The 16,303-nt window shown below is 42.0% G+C and overlaps 1 protein-coding gene across 1 annotated transcript; it reads right to left on the reverse strand.

Annotated features, from left to right (window-relative positions):
• Positions 1-3,408: 3,408 nt before the first annotated feature.
• PGRMC2 (progesterone receptor membrane component 2) lies at positions 3,409-15,835 on the reverse strand. The gene is made up of 3 exons (XM_056489106.1): positions 15,472-15,835; positions 5,665-5,820; positions 3,409-4,629 (listed from the first exon to the last, which is right to left on the reverse strand). The coding sequence occupies exons 1-3, from the start codon at positions 15,797-15,799 to the stop codon at positions 4,532-4,534; spliced, it is 582 nt and encodes a 193-aa protein (XP_056345081.1). The 5' UTR covers positions 15,800-15,835; the 3' UTR covers positions 3,409-4,531.
• Positions 15,836-16,303: the final 468 nt, after the last annotated feature.

The following is a 16,303-nucleotide window of genomic DNA, read 5'->3' on the forward strand; positions in this document are numbered from 1 at the left end:
GGTTCATCACCTCTCAGTAATTGATGGGCCTTGGTGCAGGGCTGTAACTCTGAACATGATAGTTGTGTATCCAACATCCCTTCCCATGCCTTTTAGGTCCATTTATCCCAACTTTAAATATGTCTTAAGATTATGTGTGTTCTAACAGTGGTCTGTGACTGACCACTTTGCAAGTCTTGTCTAAAAATTCTCCTGTCTGCTTACTGAGGAATTTCTAGATTTGTCTTTATTTCTTCTATTGACAAATAACCATACAACACTTCAAAAATGTTACCCTGCCTAAAAACAGATTTTTGTCATGCTCAAAATACTGGATTCTAACAGCTTTTTAAAATGAAAGATTCAAGCTGGCTGTTGTTCCTCTTGTAGACCAGATAATGTTTTTCTACACTGAGCTGCAGTAGCCTGTGTTTTAACAGGGATTTGGATATCTGTGGGAGATAAAGCATTAATATGGATGGAAAACAGTTTGTATTCATGGCAGCCTCCATGCTGCAGCCTTTGCTTCAGGCACTGCTGAGATGACAAACGACATTCCCTCGGCTCCGGGCTGAGAGGACACTTAAGAGTAGCCGAGGATCTCTTCCTGACACATCCCACAGCTCCACCATGCTCGATCTGTCACCTCAAGAGTTTTCTTCTCTGCCGTCTTCAGCCTCTGTGCTTTTGGGATTTCAGGTAAACAACCCTTCACCTGCATTTCAGCCAACCCTGGCACACAGGTTCTGTCAAAGCAAGCTTAAACCCACCTGTGAGCAGCTGTTAAGAAACATTCACCTTTAACCATAAATTAGAAGCCAGGAGAACAATTTGCTTTCCATCTGTATGCAAGTCTGCAAGGCCAGAGTTACATTATTACTCACGTTAAGGGGGAAAGGAATAAAGAGCCAAATCTTTAGTACTATTCCATATGGAGGAATAGTACCTCTTCCTAGAGGAAATAAAACCCCACAAACTCTTACAGCATGGTCAAAGAGAATATTGTCAAAGAGACTAAACCAAAAGCCTGTGAAAGGTTTAACTGCTCCCTGTCCTTTACAGCAGACAGTAAAATCAAACTGATTTTGCAGAAAAGAAAAAAGTTAGAAAATAGCTTAAAACTTAGATATTTAAAGTGAAACAAAATCCATAGCAGAATGCCAAACTGATTTTATATGCTGTGTCCAATTCTGAATGATAGAAAATTTAAGCCTTAGTCAAAGAAAAGTAGATCTATAGCTCAATAAAAAGATACAAACAAGTACAAGCATATGAGATAATTCTGTAGTCCCTACTGGAAATACAAAATGTTCAGATCAAGTAACAACATGGTACACTTTTTTTTCAAAACCAAGGAGGTTTGAAAATGGATCTCCTGCCAAAATGAAGCATTTTTGGGAAGTGGTGTACAAAATGAGGCAGAAGTGTCAAAACAAATGATGACTAAAACTAATTTAACACCAAGTTTAGCCTAGGAAAACAAGTCATGTATTAAACTGGAAATGTATTTTATTTCTGAAGACAAGACATTCTTCCATCAAGACCCTCATGTTGCTTAAACAAAATTTACCACAGTATCAACATGCCTGTCATTTTACCTAACACTGAATTTTGACCAAGTGATTGACACAAGTGTTCCAAGGTTGAACACCTCCATCAAATTTTTATAATAATTGCACTGAAGTTTGGATGGATCAGATGTTGTGCTAAATTATGCTGCATGTCAACGTTTTATAAATATGAAAGCTACAGTGTGCTTTAAAGCACTTTTTTAGGTTGTCAGCTTTAGATCACTAGTGACTTTGTATGTAGGACGGATGAGGTTAATTTAAATCCACCAGACATCAAGATTAAGTTTATGCAGTGTTCTGCTGCCATGGAGTAAGTTTTGTATTCTTCATAGTTACCATTAAGGTGCTTCAAAGCAAAAGTCACCCTTTACCCATCTTGTTGGTCAGCTAATCCTGAAAGTTAAATTTTAAGCATTGTCCTTCTAAAGCAATTTTAAAACCCCAGCAACAGAACTACATGTACCTTCACTGTAATTAAGCTTCACTGCCTTCCTGAGCCAAGAAAAGACTGCACTTGGGCTAGTAAATCACAGCAGATACAAAAGTACTCTTCCTTCAAAAGTTACCTTTCTTTCAGCAGTAGGAAGTTAGTCCATCAAGCAGCTACAAGCATGAGGAGCAGCTGATGCTACAGCTGTGCCAGACTAGCAATACCAACAGCTGACTGAGTGAAGAGCAGAGAAACTCACAGCAAGTGTCAAGAACTTCCAGCTCTGACGCTGTATGCTAGAAGCTGTAATGCATACATGTATTTTCATGTGGAAGCCTGGGGACAAACAACTTATCCAATTGTGCTAAGGCAGACTTGGGCAAGCTGCTTTTTCTTGTTCCACAGCTAGATGAGCTGGGTGCCATGATGAGGTGCAATAGCTATAAGTGAAAGGCATACTGTAAATGTAATGTAAAATCTTTTATAGTGAGACTTACCTAAAAGAAAAAAATTCCCTAGTGTTTAATTACTCCCAGCCCCTGTGCTGTGCAAGGAGGCTTTTATTTATCCTGTTGGTTCCCACTGCTCCATCTAAACCACATACTTCTGTGGTTAGTTACAGCAGCATGCCCAGCATTTCAGCACAGTTAGATGATTAGCAGACACTCAATCCAAGCCTGGACACTGCACTGCTGCTCAGCTTATAAGGACGTGACTCAAGCAGAAGGCAGTGCTTACTCAACTCACACCTCCCAGGAGTGTCCAGCCTTGACAGGAGTCTGCAAACACAACTTCTAGGGAGAAACAGCTCCATTTCTGTTACTTCTTCCATGCCAAAACAATTCTATTTCAAGGCTGGAGATGAAAGAGAGAGAATTCATCCTGCCTTTTACGACATGTGAGTTACACATGGTTCCACAGAGGAATTTTTGTTTATTTATTTAATTTACATCAATATGAATCTCTTTCAATCAAATAGGAATAAAAAAAGTATTCATCCCTGGAATTTCAGTTTACAGTTCAGCAGAATATATGTATATAAATTGTTACTGTAGATGTAACACAGGTGAAATCTGCAACCAGAGGTACAAACATAAGCCACCAGGCTGCTGGTGCTGTTAATGCCATGTGAGCCATGTGACATACTCCTTTACACTCTACCTTGCACTCAGTTACTAAAATGCTTTATTTGTATCACTTCCCCCCCGCCCCAGGTGGCACAGGTTTAGTCTTTTAAATACAGACTTACCTGAGTAAGTCTTCAAGATTCCTCAAGAGCTGGGACTTGAGAGGGAAAATAACTCCACCAGGACAAAGAGCAGTATTAACAGCAGTGGCTGCTTCATCTATCCAAGACTTCTCCCCCTTTTTATTGCATCAGATTCCAGCTCTGCTCAACAGCTTCTACACAAAGTCTGACAGCACATGTGGTATTGTACATGCTTTATTAAAATGGTACTCGTATTTACAATATCTGCAGAAACAATCCCTCCCAAGTCTTGCATTCAGACAGACACACACACAGACACACGCGCGCAACGCCCCTTCACTCTACGGGGGTGTGAAGGCTATGCTCCCAAAAGTTAGGCAGCTTCTGGAAGAGGAGGAAGGGAGACTTTTTTGTGTGTTTGTAATTCCTTAAAAAGAAGCATGGGAGTATGCATTTGGCCATCACAATGCTAATTTAAGTATATGTAGTATTAACATATGGCAGTAACACTGAGTACTCCTCTTTTACATTCTATACACAGAATGACATCAAGGTTTTCCAGTCAACAGAACATTCCAATTCAGTCTCACTGCTGCTTGTAGTGACTATGAAACCGCAATTTGGGGGCTGTCCCTTAAAACAATTCAAGTCTATGTAAGCGAAATAAGGCACAATTAATATTTGATTTGATTTAGAGGATGGGAAAAAGGGGGAGAGGCAGGCTTCAGATAATAGTTGTTGTAGAATAAACTTTTTTACCCAATCCTTTTGAGAAAGGGATGAATTTTATCCCCACCCTAATCTACATGGACTTCTCTTAGAGAACTGAAGTATTCTGCCGGGCTACTAACGCCCACATAGAAAACAAAACTGGAAATTCACATTTTTACCACCGGCTTCAGTAGTCTTACCTACTGATGCTGATGTGGAGGATGAGTACATCTTTCTTTTAATGCTGAAGGAGAAGACACACACGAAACAAGATTCAAACCTTCCTCTGAGCTTGAAGACTCACATCTTTTAGAGAGCTTGTAAAGTACACTAGTCGAAGGCTTCAGCTTACTGATAAAAAGGAATAGCATTTTTGCCTTTAAATCCCTGGCCCCTCTTCACTAACGAAGCCTCACCAGACATTACAAATAAACTGCAACAAAAAATTTGGCAGCACAAAGAATGTCTAGTATTCAAATCTTCATTTGTGAGTATATTATTTTCCTTGTACAAAACCTGTTGAATGTTTTTTCGCAGCAGATGAACTGTACCCAAAGATGCAGGACATTCTGTGATGGGGAATAAGAGGTTGCAGTTCCGAAGGCCCCTGACTTTGGTTGTTTACAAAGTTCATTCCTGTTTAGTGTGATCCTTGGTATCTTCCTCATCTGTGTATTCTGATGGTTCTTCCCCTGGTTTTAGGAGTCTACCTACGTAGTCATATTTTTCTGAAAGAGATTTATGATTCCATTACAATTAAATACAGCTGCATTTGCTTGCTAGCCCCTACTACTGCAAATTCACTTTTTCTCCTACACACTACAGTTCTAAATCTCAATCACTGAAATTGATGGTAATTTAGCAGCAAGCTCAGCCTCCTAAAACAATCTTTCTACCATTACTTTCTTTAACTGTGAGTACTTTCTTTCCATTCTCCTCCAGCTGATCAGGCAAGATTTATCACCCAAGGGCTAAAAACCGCTGCTCTTCAATCCTTCAGCCTGTTTTGATTTCAATTAGTGTGAAAAATTATTCCCCCTCCCTCCAAAGGCATACTTCCATATTTGTCAGAAATTATTTCAAGACAAGCTTGTTCAACCCTTTATGTTAAAACAGCTCTTAGTCTTAACAATAATTCCATGGCATCCAAAGCCAACAACCTCGAGCGGGAGTTCCACCAGCTGAACTGAGATTTGGGAGTGAAATTCTGTGCTGAAGAGCTAAGAGAACAGTTTCCTTGTATAAAATTTAAAGGTTAAAAAAAGCTATCGTGACATATAGTGAAAGCCTCTGTGGAAGAAAGGCCCCAAATGCCTGGTCTGGTCTTAACAAAGTCACATTGCACACACATTAGAGGGGGCCTCGCTGCAGTCCACACCACCCTTATGAGGGGACAAGGAGGGGCAGACACATCAGTGACCAGTGACACAACCCCCAGGTTGTGTCAGGGGAGGGTTAGGTTGGATATCAGGAAAAGGTTCTTCACCAGAGGGTGGCTGGGCACTAGCAGAGGCTCCCCAGAGTCACAGCACCAGCCTGACAGAGCTCAAGCAGCATTTGGACAACACTTTTAAGACCAGGTAGGATTTTTGGGGATGGTCCTGTGCAGGGCTAAGAGCTGAAATCGATGATCCTAGGGGGTCCCTTCCAACTCAGCATATTCTGTGATAATATTACTGTCAACACCTCTTTAAAAGCTTCCCCACGCCCAAGTCAGTCAATCATTAAAAGCATTTCCTTAAGCTGATAATTTGAGAATTTACCTTTAAATTGCATTTCCCACTCTCTTACACTTTCCATCTGTACAGCATTTAAGTCCGATAGGTCATCATATTCATCTCTGAGTGCATCTTTATCTAGACAGAAAGTTGCTAGTCCCCTGGAGGCATCTCTGCCAGCAAATATTCCATATGGACCCTCTGAAAACAAAAAGACAAAATTGATACCTTCACGTCTTTGTTTGTGGTGACCAAATCTCAGTTCTTTATGTAGTCTGCCAAAGCCACACATTAAATTTCTGCAGTGATTGGAACAGCAGCAGTTTCAATGACATGGCTATTTGACATTCAACAGCACTGCAATTCAATCTTTAATATCACTAGGAGATAAAGTCTGCTGAGAGAAGCAGAACCAGGAAAATAGCTTTGAAGGGATATCTGGAAAAATCCCTGTCAGTTGATGCAAGCCAGTTGTTGCAAATTCCAAAGGACCAGAGGCTGGAATTCAAAAGAAATACACTTCTATTAAGCAATACATTGAATATTTACCAGTCAGGTATGAACAGAAGCAAACTGCATAGACATCTTAATTAGAAATCCATTATTATAAATAAATGAGGGCTAATTATTGGTTTCACTCACAGAATCACAAGAACTTTATCTTTTGTGACATTTCTTATTTCTGAGGAAATCATCTTACTTATTTTGGGCAGCAGATCCCCTATACCCTTAGCCTGTAATGCTCTTGAAAACAGCACAAATCGTCACATTAGGAATATAAACCAACTGCTTCCTCTGTGCTTTTTGACCAATGCAAAGCACCAAAAATATCGCAATAAAATTTTGAGCAATGACTGTGAAGTAAATATTACTACCAAGAGAAATGGATGATTTAGAAACCAACAATTTGCAGAGTAAGGTTGTTAACTGGCTTTCCCTAATTTTAATTAACGGAAAGAACTTTAAGCATATTGTTATCTTAGATTTTCTTGACCTAAAACCAAATACCTTAAATTCAAATCAACTAAAAAACTCAAACCAATCAAAAAAAAAAAAAAAAACCAACCAAAAACAAAACCAAAAAAGCCTCACATTTTAAAAATTTCTGCACTAACTGCAGCAGCCTAGCACCACAGAGATACCCAAGGCTTGCTACTTGGTGGTGAACAGGCCAGAACCCTTCTCTGGCTTACCTCAACAGTGGCCGTCAGCCTGAAGAAAATGCAGCACCCATGGGCAAGAATGAACACAAGCAAGTGGCAACACACTGTCCTTCACCCCCTCTATTGCCTGCTGGAGCACCTCAGAGCTCTTCTGCATCAGGACTCACTGCTCTTCTGAGCCATGGGGAATCATTCCGAAAGGCTGGCTCCTCCCAGGCCGCTGGCTCCAGCCACCACACCTATCTGCTCCTGCTGGGCATTGACTCCAGGGCTGAGACACAGGCTGAATGCAGCAGGGACAACTCCTGAAGTGGGGAACCCGAGTGCCATATGGATTAGAAGAAACTAGGTCCTCACCGGAACTGCTGCCGTCTCTCCACCCCAGGGTGCTTGGCATTGTAAGCTGCTTACAGTGAAACCTGAGAACAGAAGGTTGTCCTGTGTGCCAAAGACAATTCCCTTGTCTCTCTGGAAACAAACCAACTGATTTCAAAGCACAGTTTCACAAGAAGTAGATACTAGAGAAGGAACTATCAGCTGGAAGTTTACACTGTACCAGTCTGACCACAATGACGAACAGCATCTCTGTGCTCATCCTTTCAGGTATTTAGCTCCAAGAACAGCATTCATGAGAACAACCTCAGGGATCTGGGACTAAAGGTACAGCACCTCAGGAAAACAAAGTCAAAAGGGCTATCTTTCCTATCTGCATCCTGAATTAGGTATTTCTTTGAAAAGCAGGATTTAGAGACTGAAATCAATCCTATACCAATGCACTCTGCATTGCTCAGTCACTTGCACAGGACAGGCTAAGAGGCAGCAATGACCATTATCTGCAACACAATACAGTTTCTTGAAAAAAAAAGTCCTGCTTCAAGCAAAACAGCAATCATACAAATGATCTCATTTTTCATGTTCTGAAAGAAGAACATAGGAGCTATAAACAGCTCTTACAAACACCAAAATTAGTAAATCCTTAAAAGCAATTAGAAATTGTTACTTAGTGACGCCACCAACAGTATTCTGTCCCCAGTTTTTCCTTTCTCTGAAGTATTTCAAGCAAGGTGTCTTCCAAACTCTGGCTAATCAGAAAATAGCACCTGCTGCCCTTCCCTTCTACCCTGCATTTAGTGGTTTATGGAGTCTCAAAGCACCTGCTGAGATGCCACCTCTCGGTCCACCAGCTTGATTCCAATTATTTATATTGAAAAGAGAATAATATTATATTTATCTGTATCAAGCATTGAACACTCTTAAATCTCAATAACATATTTAATTGAAAGCATGAAAACGTCTAGAATACATCATCTTGCATTAAGATTAATGGATGCAAAATTTCAAAGTATCTTGTTAACTCAGACACTATTACACCAATATATTTTTTCTTTCCTAAAACTGAATTTGAACTTTAACATTCCAGAATGTTTATTACATAAGTATTCAGAAGTCACAGAGGAATCATCAAGCCAGGTCCAAGCACTCAGTGGAATGCTAGCTTGTAAAAACCAACCTTTGGACTCAGTAGACAGCATTTTAAATTCCAGCTTTGCAAATGTAACTTAGAAAACATGTTCTATTCTTTAATCCTATACTAAAAGGTAAATATTGAATTGTGATTATTAGTAAATGGTGCAAGCTTGGCTTCACCTCAGTTCCTAAAGCAGAAGTTCAGAGATCTCAGTATGAGCGATCTACTTCAAGATTTAAAGCAAGGTGTTTCTACACAGAGTTTAACCACAGAATTTTATATTAATACAAAACATGCAGGTCTAGGGTTCTGCTCTAAGCCCCGGTCTATTACTCACTTTAATATAAAAAACTGTGCAACAGTCTGAAAAAGCTATTTTGCACTTGGAAAAGTGTCCAGGAAGGTGCCAGCACATAAAATCCTGGGGAGAAAATACCTTTCCCGAACATGATTGAGGTAGAGACATCAGTGCAATTCTAGACACACTCCCACGGAGTTCTTTCATGGCCTGATGCAATTTACTCTGCAAGCTCTACCCACAGTCCTTTCCTTTCCTTTTGTCTCCCCACCTATTTAGCCTAGCTCCTGCTGTAAATAATTGATTGCAGCATGACATGACAGACATGCTGAGGAGAAGGCAGGCAGAGCGGCTGGAGCACAGGTATGTAAACCAAAGCAAATTTGTGAGACCATATTGCAGAATTTCAGTGGTATTTTTTTTTTGGGGGGGGGGGTTCTGTATCCCTAGATTAGCCATTTCACAGTCAAATACGTCTTAAAAAATTCTCTTCCCACTCCTATTCGGCATAATACAACAGCAAGAGTCAGGGAAGTGTCAAAACCAATTAAAACATGTCTGCTACATGTTACTTGGTTATACGGAGTATGATCTTCCATAAAGGAAAGCTGTTCTTTAAAGAATGCTTTTCTTCCCATCATGGCTTGCACATTTAAAGAACTCATTTCCAGGGCCTTTGTTTATTTTAGCCCTGAGACCAGTTATCAAGCCCACATATTTGCCTGCCTATCTCCACATCTATACCTCCACGTTCATACACTGCATTATCCCGTATAAAGTCCTCATCTTACAACTCCACCTTGTATAAAGTACACCCTTCCCTAAGCTACAATACATGCAAAATGTTGCTACCCACCTCCTGCAGATCTTGACTTCCTTTCAGAATCCAGTTAAGAATTTAGCAGCCTCAATGAATTTGATATTCTGTTCAGCCTGACATTTGTCTTTATTCACAATAAACTTAAGAATTGGTATAGTCAAAGTCTCTTCAGACCACAAAAATGCATTCAAGATCTTTGCATCTCTTAGTGCTGGTTTGGTTCTCTAATTAAGATTTAATTTCTCTTTGCAGACAAGTAAAAATCTATTCAACCTAAAGCAACATATTAAAAATTTTGAATAATGAAGTTTTTATTTGGAAGCACTGCTTCTAGTCACTTCCTCCAAAACAGGGTAAACTGGATCTTGGAACAGCACACATTTCAGTTTTCAGCCAGTTTGGTCAATAGCTCCCCCAGCAAAACCTATGCTGGTATCCAACTTCAAAGTCTATCCCTGGTTGCCAAAGAGGCTCCCTGACCCTTTCAGTTTGGTAGCAGCTTTGTGGAACATCCCAGACTATTACTCCAACACCAGTAATGAAGGTGAGTGTTGTACACTGAACTTTGGATGGCTCCAAGGGGCAGCACAGAGAATACACCACAGACAGCCACATGTGGACTTTATAGCTAATGAAGTGATAGGTGAGCTAAGAATTGTATTCGTTTTCACAAGGTTCATGTGATTTCTCTAAAGAAGACACACAGGTTAACAACAAGATTCAGTTTTAAACCAGCAGCTTTGGGTTTCTTCAAGTAGTCAAAAAGCACTTCAAAGCAATCACCAAATATGCATCTGTGGGCTCCATATAGCTACTGGAAATAAACTCCAGTTTTTTCTGAAGTTTAGATACTAATGAACAACACATCTTAATCTGCAGATAAGAATAAGGACTAATCTCCCCTGTAATGTGAGTTAGGGCAAAGGGAGATAGGCTACAAAATTATTAACAACTGCATTATTCTATCCCTTTGTCTGCTTTTTCCACTCCAAACTGAAGTGAAACCTTCACTGGCTGTTTCAAGCTTTCTATCTGAATCCTGACACCTGTTTGTTCAGTGTTGCATCTTTCATGAGAGAACAAAAAAGCTGAAAATTAGATTAAGTCATTTGGAGATGTAGCTTGAAAGCAGAAGGTTTCTAATAACATTTATGCCTGGGAATTCAAGGTGACATAATTTTAACTACTGCTCTAGATTTACATGAATGGGAAGATGTGGGTCAATTTTAAGTTACAACTTTCATGGAAAGTATGTGTTCTTAGGAGACTAATCCACATGCTAAATGGAACTCTACAGATGTAAAGTCTACATGCTAAGATGGGAACTACCCAGAAATAGGGGTCTAAACCTGATTCCTCAGGCACAAGGCCAAGAGTCTCACTCTCTCTTTTGCTTACTTGCTTTTTAACTCTGTGGGAAGAAAAAAAAAGTGCAAGAATCAATGACCCAATTTCAACTAAAGGGGCAGAGAACAAGCACTGGTAAGAGAGCCTGCTGGTAGGCCAGCAGTCAGGAGCTTTCTGGAAGATAGCTGCATTCTTGAGAAGGAACTAGATTTCACATCTTGGTTTAGTGAGAAATGCTCTGACCACCAGTTTATTTCCTAATAAATAAAACAAGCAATAAAACAAGCTGGCCAGGTTTCTTTGTTCAGTGAAGGTAATGCTGATGTATACTGGACTTAACACCTACATGTCACTAGCAATGATGTCACTATCACATTTCATAGATCTTGCTTTGAACACAACTGCTTTATCAAGCCTTTCAAATGGCAGGAGACTCAATGATCTCAAAGGTTTTTTCCAGCCTAATCAATTCTGTGATTCTGTGAACATGATTGGTTTAAATAGGAACTAGGAATTTACACAGACCTCTTATGAAACACACAGTTGTTCAAGTTTCAAGGAATACACAGAGGTTCTGAAAAAGGGAAAAAGAAATTTAAAAAACAAGAAAGAGAGAGCTGATAGACAGAGCAGAAGCAGAAGGAGGAGACAGAGAGCTGCTCTTCCTGCACAAAACCACTTTACTGCTCTCCATGAGCATAGCCTGGAGGCTCAGAACCACCTCTACCCTGGCAGCAAAAGCACTACTCCCTTTAACCAGAAGTATGGAAACAATCTCTCACCAGTATCCGTGTATACACCTTTTAGTTTTACTGCTTCTGGCTGGAACTCCACTTCTTTATCCAGAAATGCTATTTCTCTGAAAAGCGGAATGCCAGGGTGAGAGACACTTGCACGACACAGACAGCCAAAGAGCTGACAGACATCAGAACCACTGAGAAGACCTTTCACACTCTACAGAAAACATTTCTTTCCCCCAGTCTTATCCTCTGTACTTATCTGTAACCCCTCAGCCTGTTGTGTTCTTAAGATAAGGCCACCCTTAACAGTATTCTCCAAATACAACATATGTAGAGTCCCTCCTGCAACATTTCACTCTAACCATACCCTTTATAAGGATGTATGGAAAAGCACCATTGCCAGGTGGTCAACAGAGACACTGTGAAATTTATGGCACTCAATTCCACAGTCTAACAGCATCAGATTATTTTTATACAAATTACTGGGAAAAATGAGGGCTGTTTATTACAGTGAAATAAAGGCAGTTTTCCCTTCACGGAAAATGAACTACGATGGAATATTTTTTGTGGAAGCAACTATCATCTCATCTATTCTTCTTGGCAAACTTGGAAAATCTGAAATCTCCATGACATCGTGAAAGACAAGAGGGATGACCAATGAGTTGACAACATACTGCATTGAAGGGAAGTCAGGAAATTGATTTTTTTAAGATCATGAAACATTAAGAACCAAGAAGTGACGTGAACAGTTGCACACTCAGTGTTGACATAATCTTGCTTTGTCATGCTCAAAGACATGTATTTTTCATAAATGCACAAAGTATTTACTAAGTTAATCAAAACCTGTTTACAGCATTACCTTGGCATGCAAATTTAACTGCTAAAGATTAAGATTTGCTGACATAAAGTACACTAACTCCTACAATGCTCTTCTACTGACAAATATACAACCAGAAATCTTGATGCCAACAAACACACAAAGTTCAATGTTACAATGAAAGTAAAAAGCTGTTTCTCATTGTTAGATACAAAACCAACAGAACACACAGAATGTATTAATGACTAGACCCTAAGTCATGAGATGTGATTACAGATGAGAAATCATCCCAATATAGGTTCTCTGACAGTCTGGTTATATGATCTTTTTAAAATTAGTGAACCACTAATTGTTTACTTTATTTCTTCTGGAGTTTGTGGATGATAAAGGGAAAGGCAATTAATTAGATTTAATAATCAGTCAAAGCATTCTAGGTCACTTACTCATCTGGGCACAAGCAGAAGAGGAATTTAATACACCTAAGTGAAGTCTTGAAACAAATGGTGTATTCGCAGGACAGAGCAGCATTTTGGAAAAGAACTTGGTAAGTAAAGTTTTAAATTAAGAGTTCAATGTAAGCAGAGTGGTTTTCGGAGGCACAGGCTGTTATATGTGCAGTGTAGCCTTTCTTTACTCTTAGCTAAAATACATTAAGAGATATCAAAGACTAACAGGATACCAATGAGATAAACTGTGGACGGCTTAAAGAAGACATGAGAAAAAAATTTTAAAAAATAGGGAAACATTTGGATTAAATGTTCACAAAAACTAAGTCTTCATGTCACACAGACATTTCAAAATGTCTCTTTGAAAGGATGGTTTCAACACTCCATCATCATTTTAAAACATCTTAACTGTGAAAGGGACCAAATTAAAACAGGATGTGCTGGACGGAAACTTAAAACCAGGAGAACTTTGAATAAAATCAGAAGTTTGGTGGAAACTTTAATCGACAAATTGTTGGACAAATGGACTCAATTGTTGGACAAAAATCTGGACTAGATGAAAATTTTGTGCATTTTAAGCTTTCTGCTCCAAGTAGAAAGAAAAAAGGAACACCTTGGCATCCAAACTACACTGAAGGAGAAAAGACAGACCTTACTATATAGACATGTGAAGCCTCCTGACGTAGCCACGTTATTCAACATTAACCCAACCCTCCAGACTTGAAGACTGACAGTGAGCCCTCAGCCACTGCTTCCCACAGCCTTCAAGGCTGAAGCACTCTCTCTTCACATCAGTACCCCAACAAACTACTAAAGGCTCACAGTCAGAGCCTGAAATATCAGCAAAGCCAATGTCCTCAGCTCTTTCTTCTGTTAAAATTTGGCCACACTTTGCACTTCCCTTGCCACACTACAGCTATGAGACATAAAATTTCCATGAGAACTTCTGTGGACATCTGGCTACTCTGGCTGAAGCCTTTCTGAAAAGATCTCAACCAGCTGTAGGAGACTTTTCCCCCTGAACTCTTCTCAGGTTTTTAAGGCCTGCAAACTACCTACTAGTATTTTTCTTTTCAGCCACAAAACAGCTGCAAGAAAATATTCCCTGATATGTATCCAAAGAGGGAAACCACGTCAGCACGATTCAAAAACCATCATGTTTGGCAGAGAACACACTGATGCTGATGATGCACTGGTTGAGCTTTATATGCAACATCCCAAGTTACAGATCTGATAGACAAAAACGATGTCACTTCTGTTAGAAAAAGGCAATCTTTCACTACAGGGACAAAAAAATAAAAAAGCCTTTGCCCCTCTTGATGAAAAGCTAGAACCACTACTTTTAAGGAAACCAGCTGCTAGCAGTTATCAAAAAGCAGATTGACATCCTAGAACATTAAGTTTTAGTTCCTCACAATAATAGACCTCCAAAGGTTGACAGTGTGAATCACTGATGCTATCTGGAGAGCAGAGCCTAACATTTAAATGAAGTTTGATACACAAAAGAGAGAAAGTGAATGTGTAGATCATGGTTCAGTATTATTTCACTCTATCAGCTTACTGGTGTTTTAAGCTTCATGCAGCACATGTATTACCTGCATTTTATGTCAGCACACAGGTCTCAGTATAAAAACCCCTAAATAAGAGAGACAAAAGAACTAGCCTGATTAAGTGTCATGAAAGCTGCAGCTCACCAGGCTGCATTTTCTCAGCTTTACTGGTTAATAAACAACATAAAGCACGGCAAGGCACTTCGGATTCCACTGTGAACTTCTACAGTATCCAGCCAAAAAAGCATTTCAATTCAGTTACAGCAGTTTCCCTTTCTGCAACCGATATCACAAACTTTGAGAGCAAAGTGGTAACAAAATTCTAGCCCAGTTCAACCATAGAACTGCTTGTCCCTTCCCCACCAAGAACCAAAGGCTTGTAGCACGCCAGCTTTGTATTCTTCTTTTTGTAACCCCAGTTATTAAATAATAATGAATGATTACTTAACTTGAACTATTTCCTGGGGGAGTGGGAAGTATCCTCTCTCTCCCCTCCGCCCCTCTCATAAGGAAGATTGCCATGCCTACTATGAAAACTTCTGCATAGTTTGATTACAGCAAGTTTTCCAAACCACCATTGTTTAAAGAAGAAAATTAGCAGCAGTCATAAACCTCATTTCCTTTGGCATCAGTTGTGAACGCAGTGCTTACCAGTAAGTTTACCCACCTCATTATTAAGAATGCTGTTTATCATGAGGAAATATGCTGCAGTTTCACAGTGTACAAGGTGAATACAACACCAGAACATTTGTTTGAAGCTTGCTTTTCTGAACCTTTGAAATACACATTTCCTCTCCGAAGAGGAGTGCTGTCTGTCTGTCTGTTTATGAGATCGGCTTGATTTCTGCACTCTTCCCAACAGCAACAACACACTACTCCCAGAGCTCTCCTTGTCTATCTCTATCCTGACTAAAAGTCACACTCAATATGCCATTTACACCTAAACAAATAACCAGCTGGTTGGTTTCCTCTCCTGAGCCGTAAGCGCTAGAACGAAGAAAGCACTGCTCAGCTGCACTTGGGAAACCTACTAGAAGAGACAGAAGGAAAAAAAAAAAATAGAATTAACCATGGCACATCCAAATCAAGGCATCAGGGAAAACGAGGGCTGCCTGAGGAGAAGCCAGACCCGCTGAGCATCACCAGTGTAAGAGCGCCGGTGGGTCCCAGGCCGGGACTCCCCCCATCCCCCCGCCGTCTCACCGGGCCCGTAGAACTTGCTGCCTTTGGTCACGTCGAAGACTTTCCCGTTGACAGCCAGGAGGATGCGAGGGTTGCGAGCGCCGTCGAACTCGCGCAGCTGCTCCAGGGAGAAATCCCGGCGCTTCATGCGCGGCAGCGCGGCGGCCTCGCCCTGCCGGGCCGCGCCCCCCGGCCCGCTCCGCGTTCCCCAGCGCAGGTACAGCCGGTAGGCCGCCAGCAGCGCCAGGGCCAGCAGCCCCACGCTCATCAGCATCTCGCCGCCCGCCAGGGCCGCGCCGCCCGCCCGGCCGCCCTCAGTCCTCAGCCGCCCCTGCCCATCGTCCGCCATCGCTGCCCGGACAGCGCGCGCCCGCCCGGGACACGCCCGGCCGCGGCCCCGCCCCCGCCCACCGCCCCTCCCGCTTCCCATTGGCCGCCGGCCCGCGCCGGCCCCGCCCCCGCCCGGCTCGCGCCCCGCCGGCGAATCGGGACGCGGGCCCGCCCCGAGCCCGGCCCAACGGCGCGCTCGCGCCGCTCGCGCGAGAGGCGCCGCGGCCCCCAGCGCGCGTGCGCGCGCACCGCCCCCCCCCCCCCCCCCATCCTCATCGCCCCCCCCCGCCCCCGCGCGCCCAGGTGGCGTTGGCGGGAGCGGCGCGCGCGGGGGCGGCGGAGGGGCCGCTCGCGCCGCCGCCTCACGGCGGAGAGCGGGAAGCGCCGGGAGGGGCTGAGGGCGCCGCGCCAGAGCCGCGGCTGGGCGGGCAGCGACCGCCTGTCCCCGCCACCGGGACACCCTCCGGTTTGGCCACCGCGGTGCGGCCACGTCGTGCAGTGCCCGCTCGGCAGCTGCTGAGGG

This window comes from Oenanthe melanoleuca, chromosome 4 (assembly GCF_029582105.1).
Source record: "Oenanthe melanoleuca isolate GR-GAL-2019-014 chromosome 4, OMel1.0, whole genome shotgun sequence".
Classification (NCBI taxonomy): Eukaryota; Metazoa; Chordata; class Aves; order Passeriformes; family Muscicapidae; genus Oenanthe; species Oenanthe melanoleuca.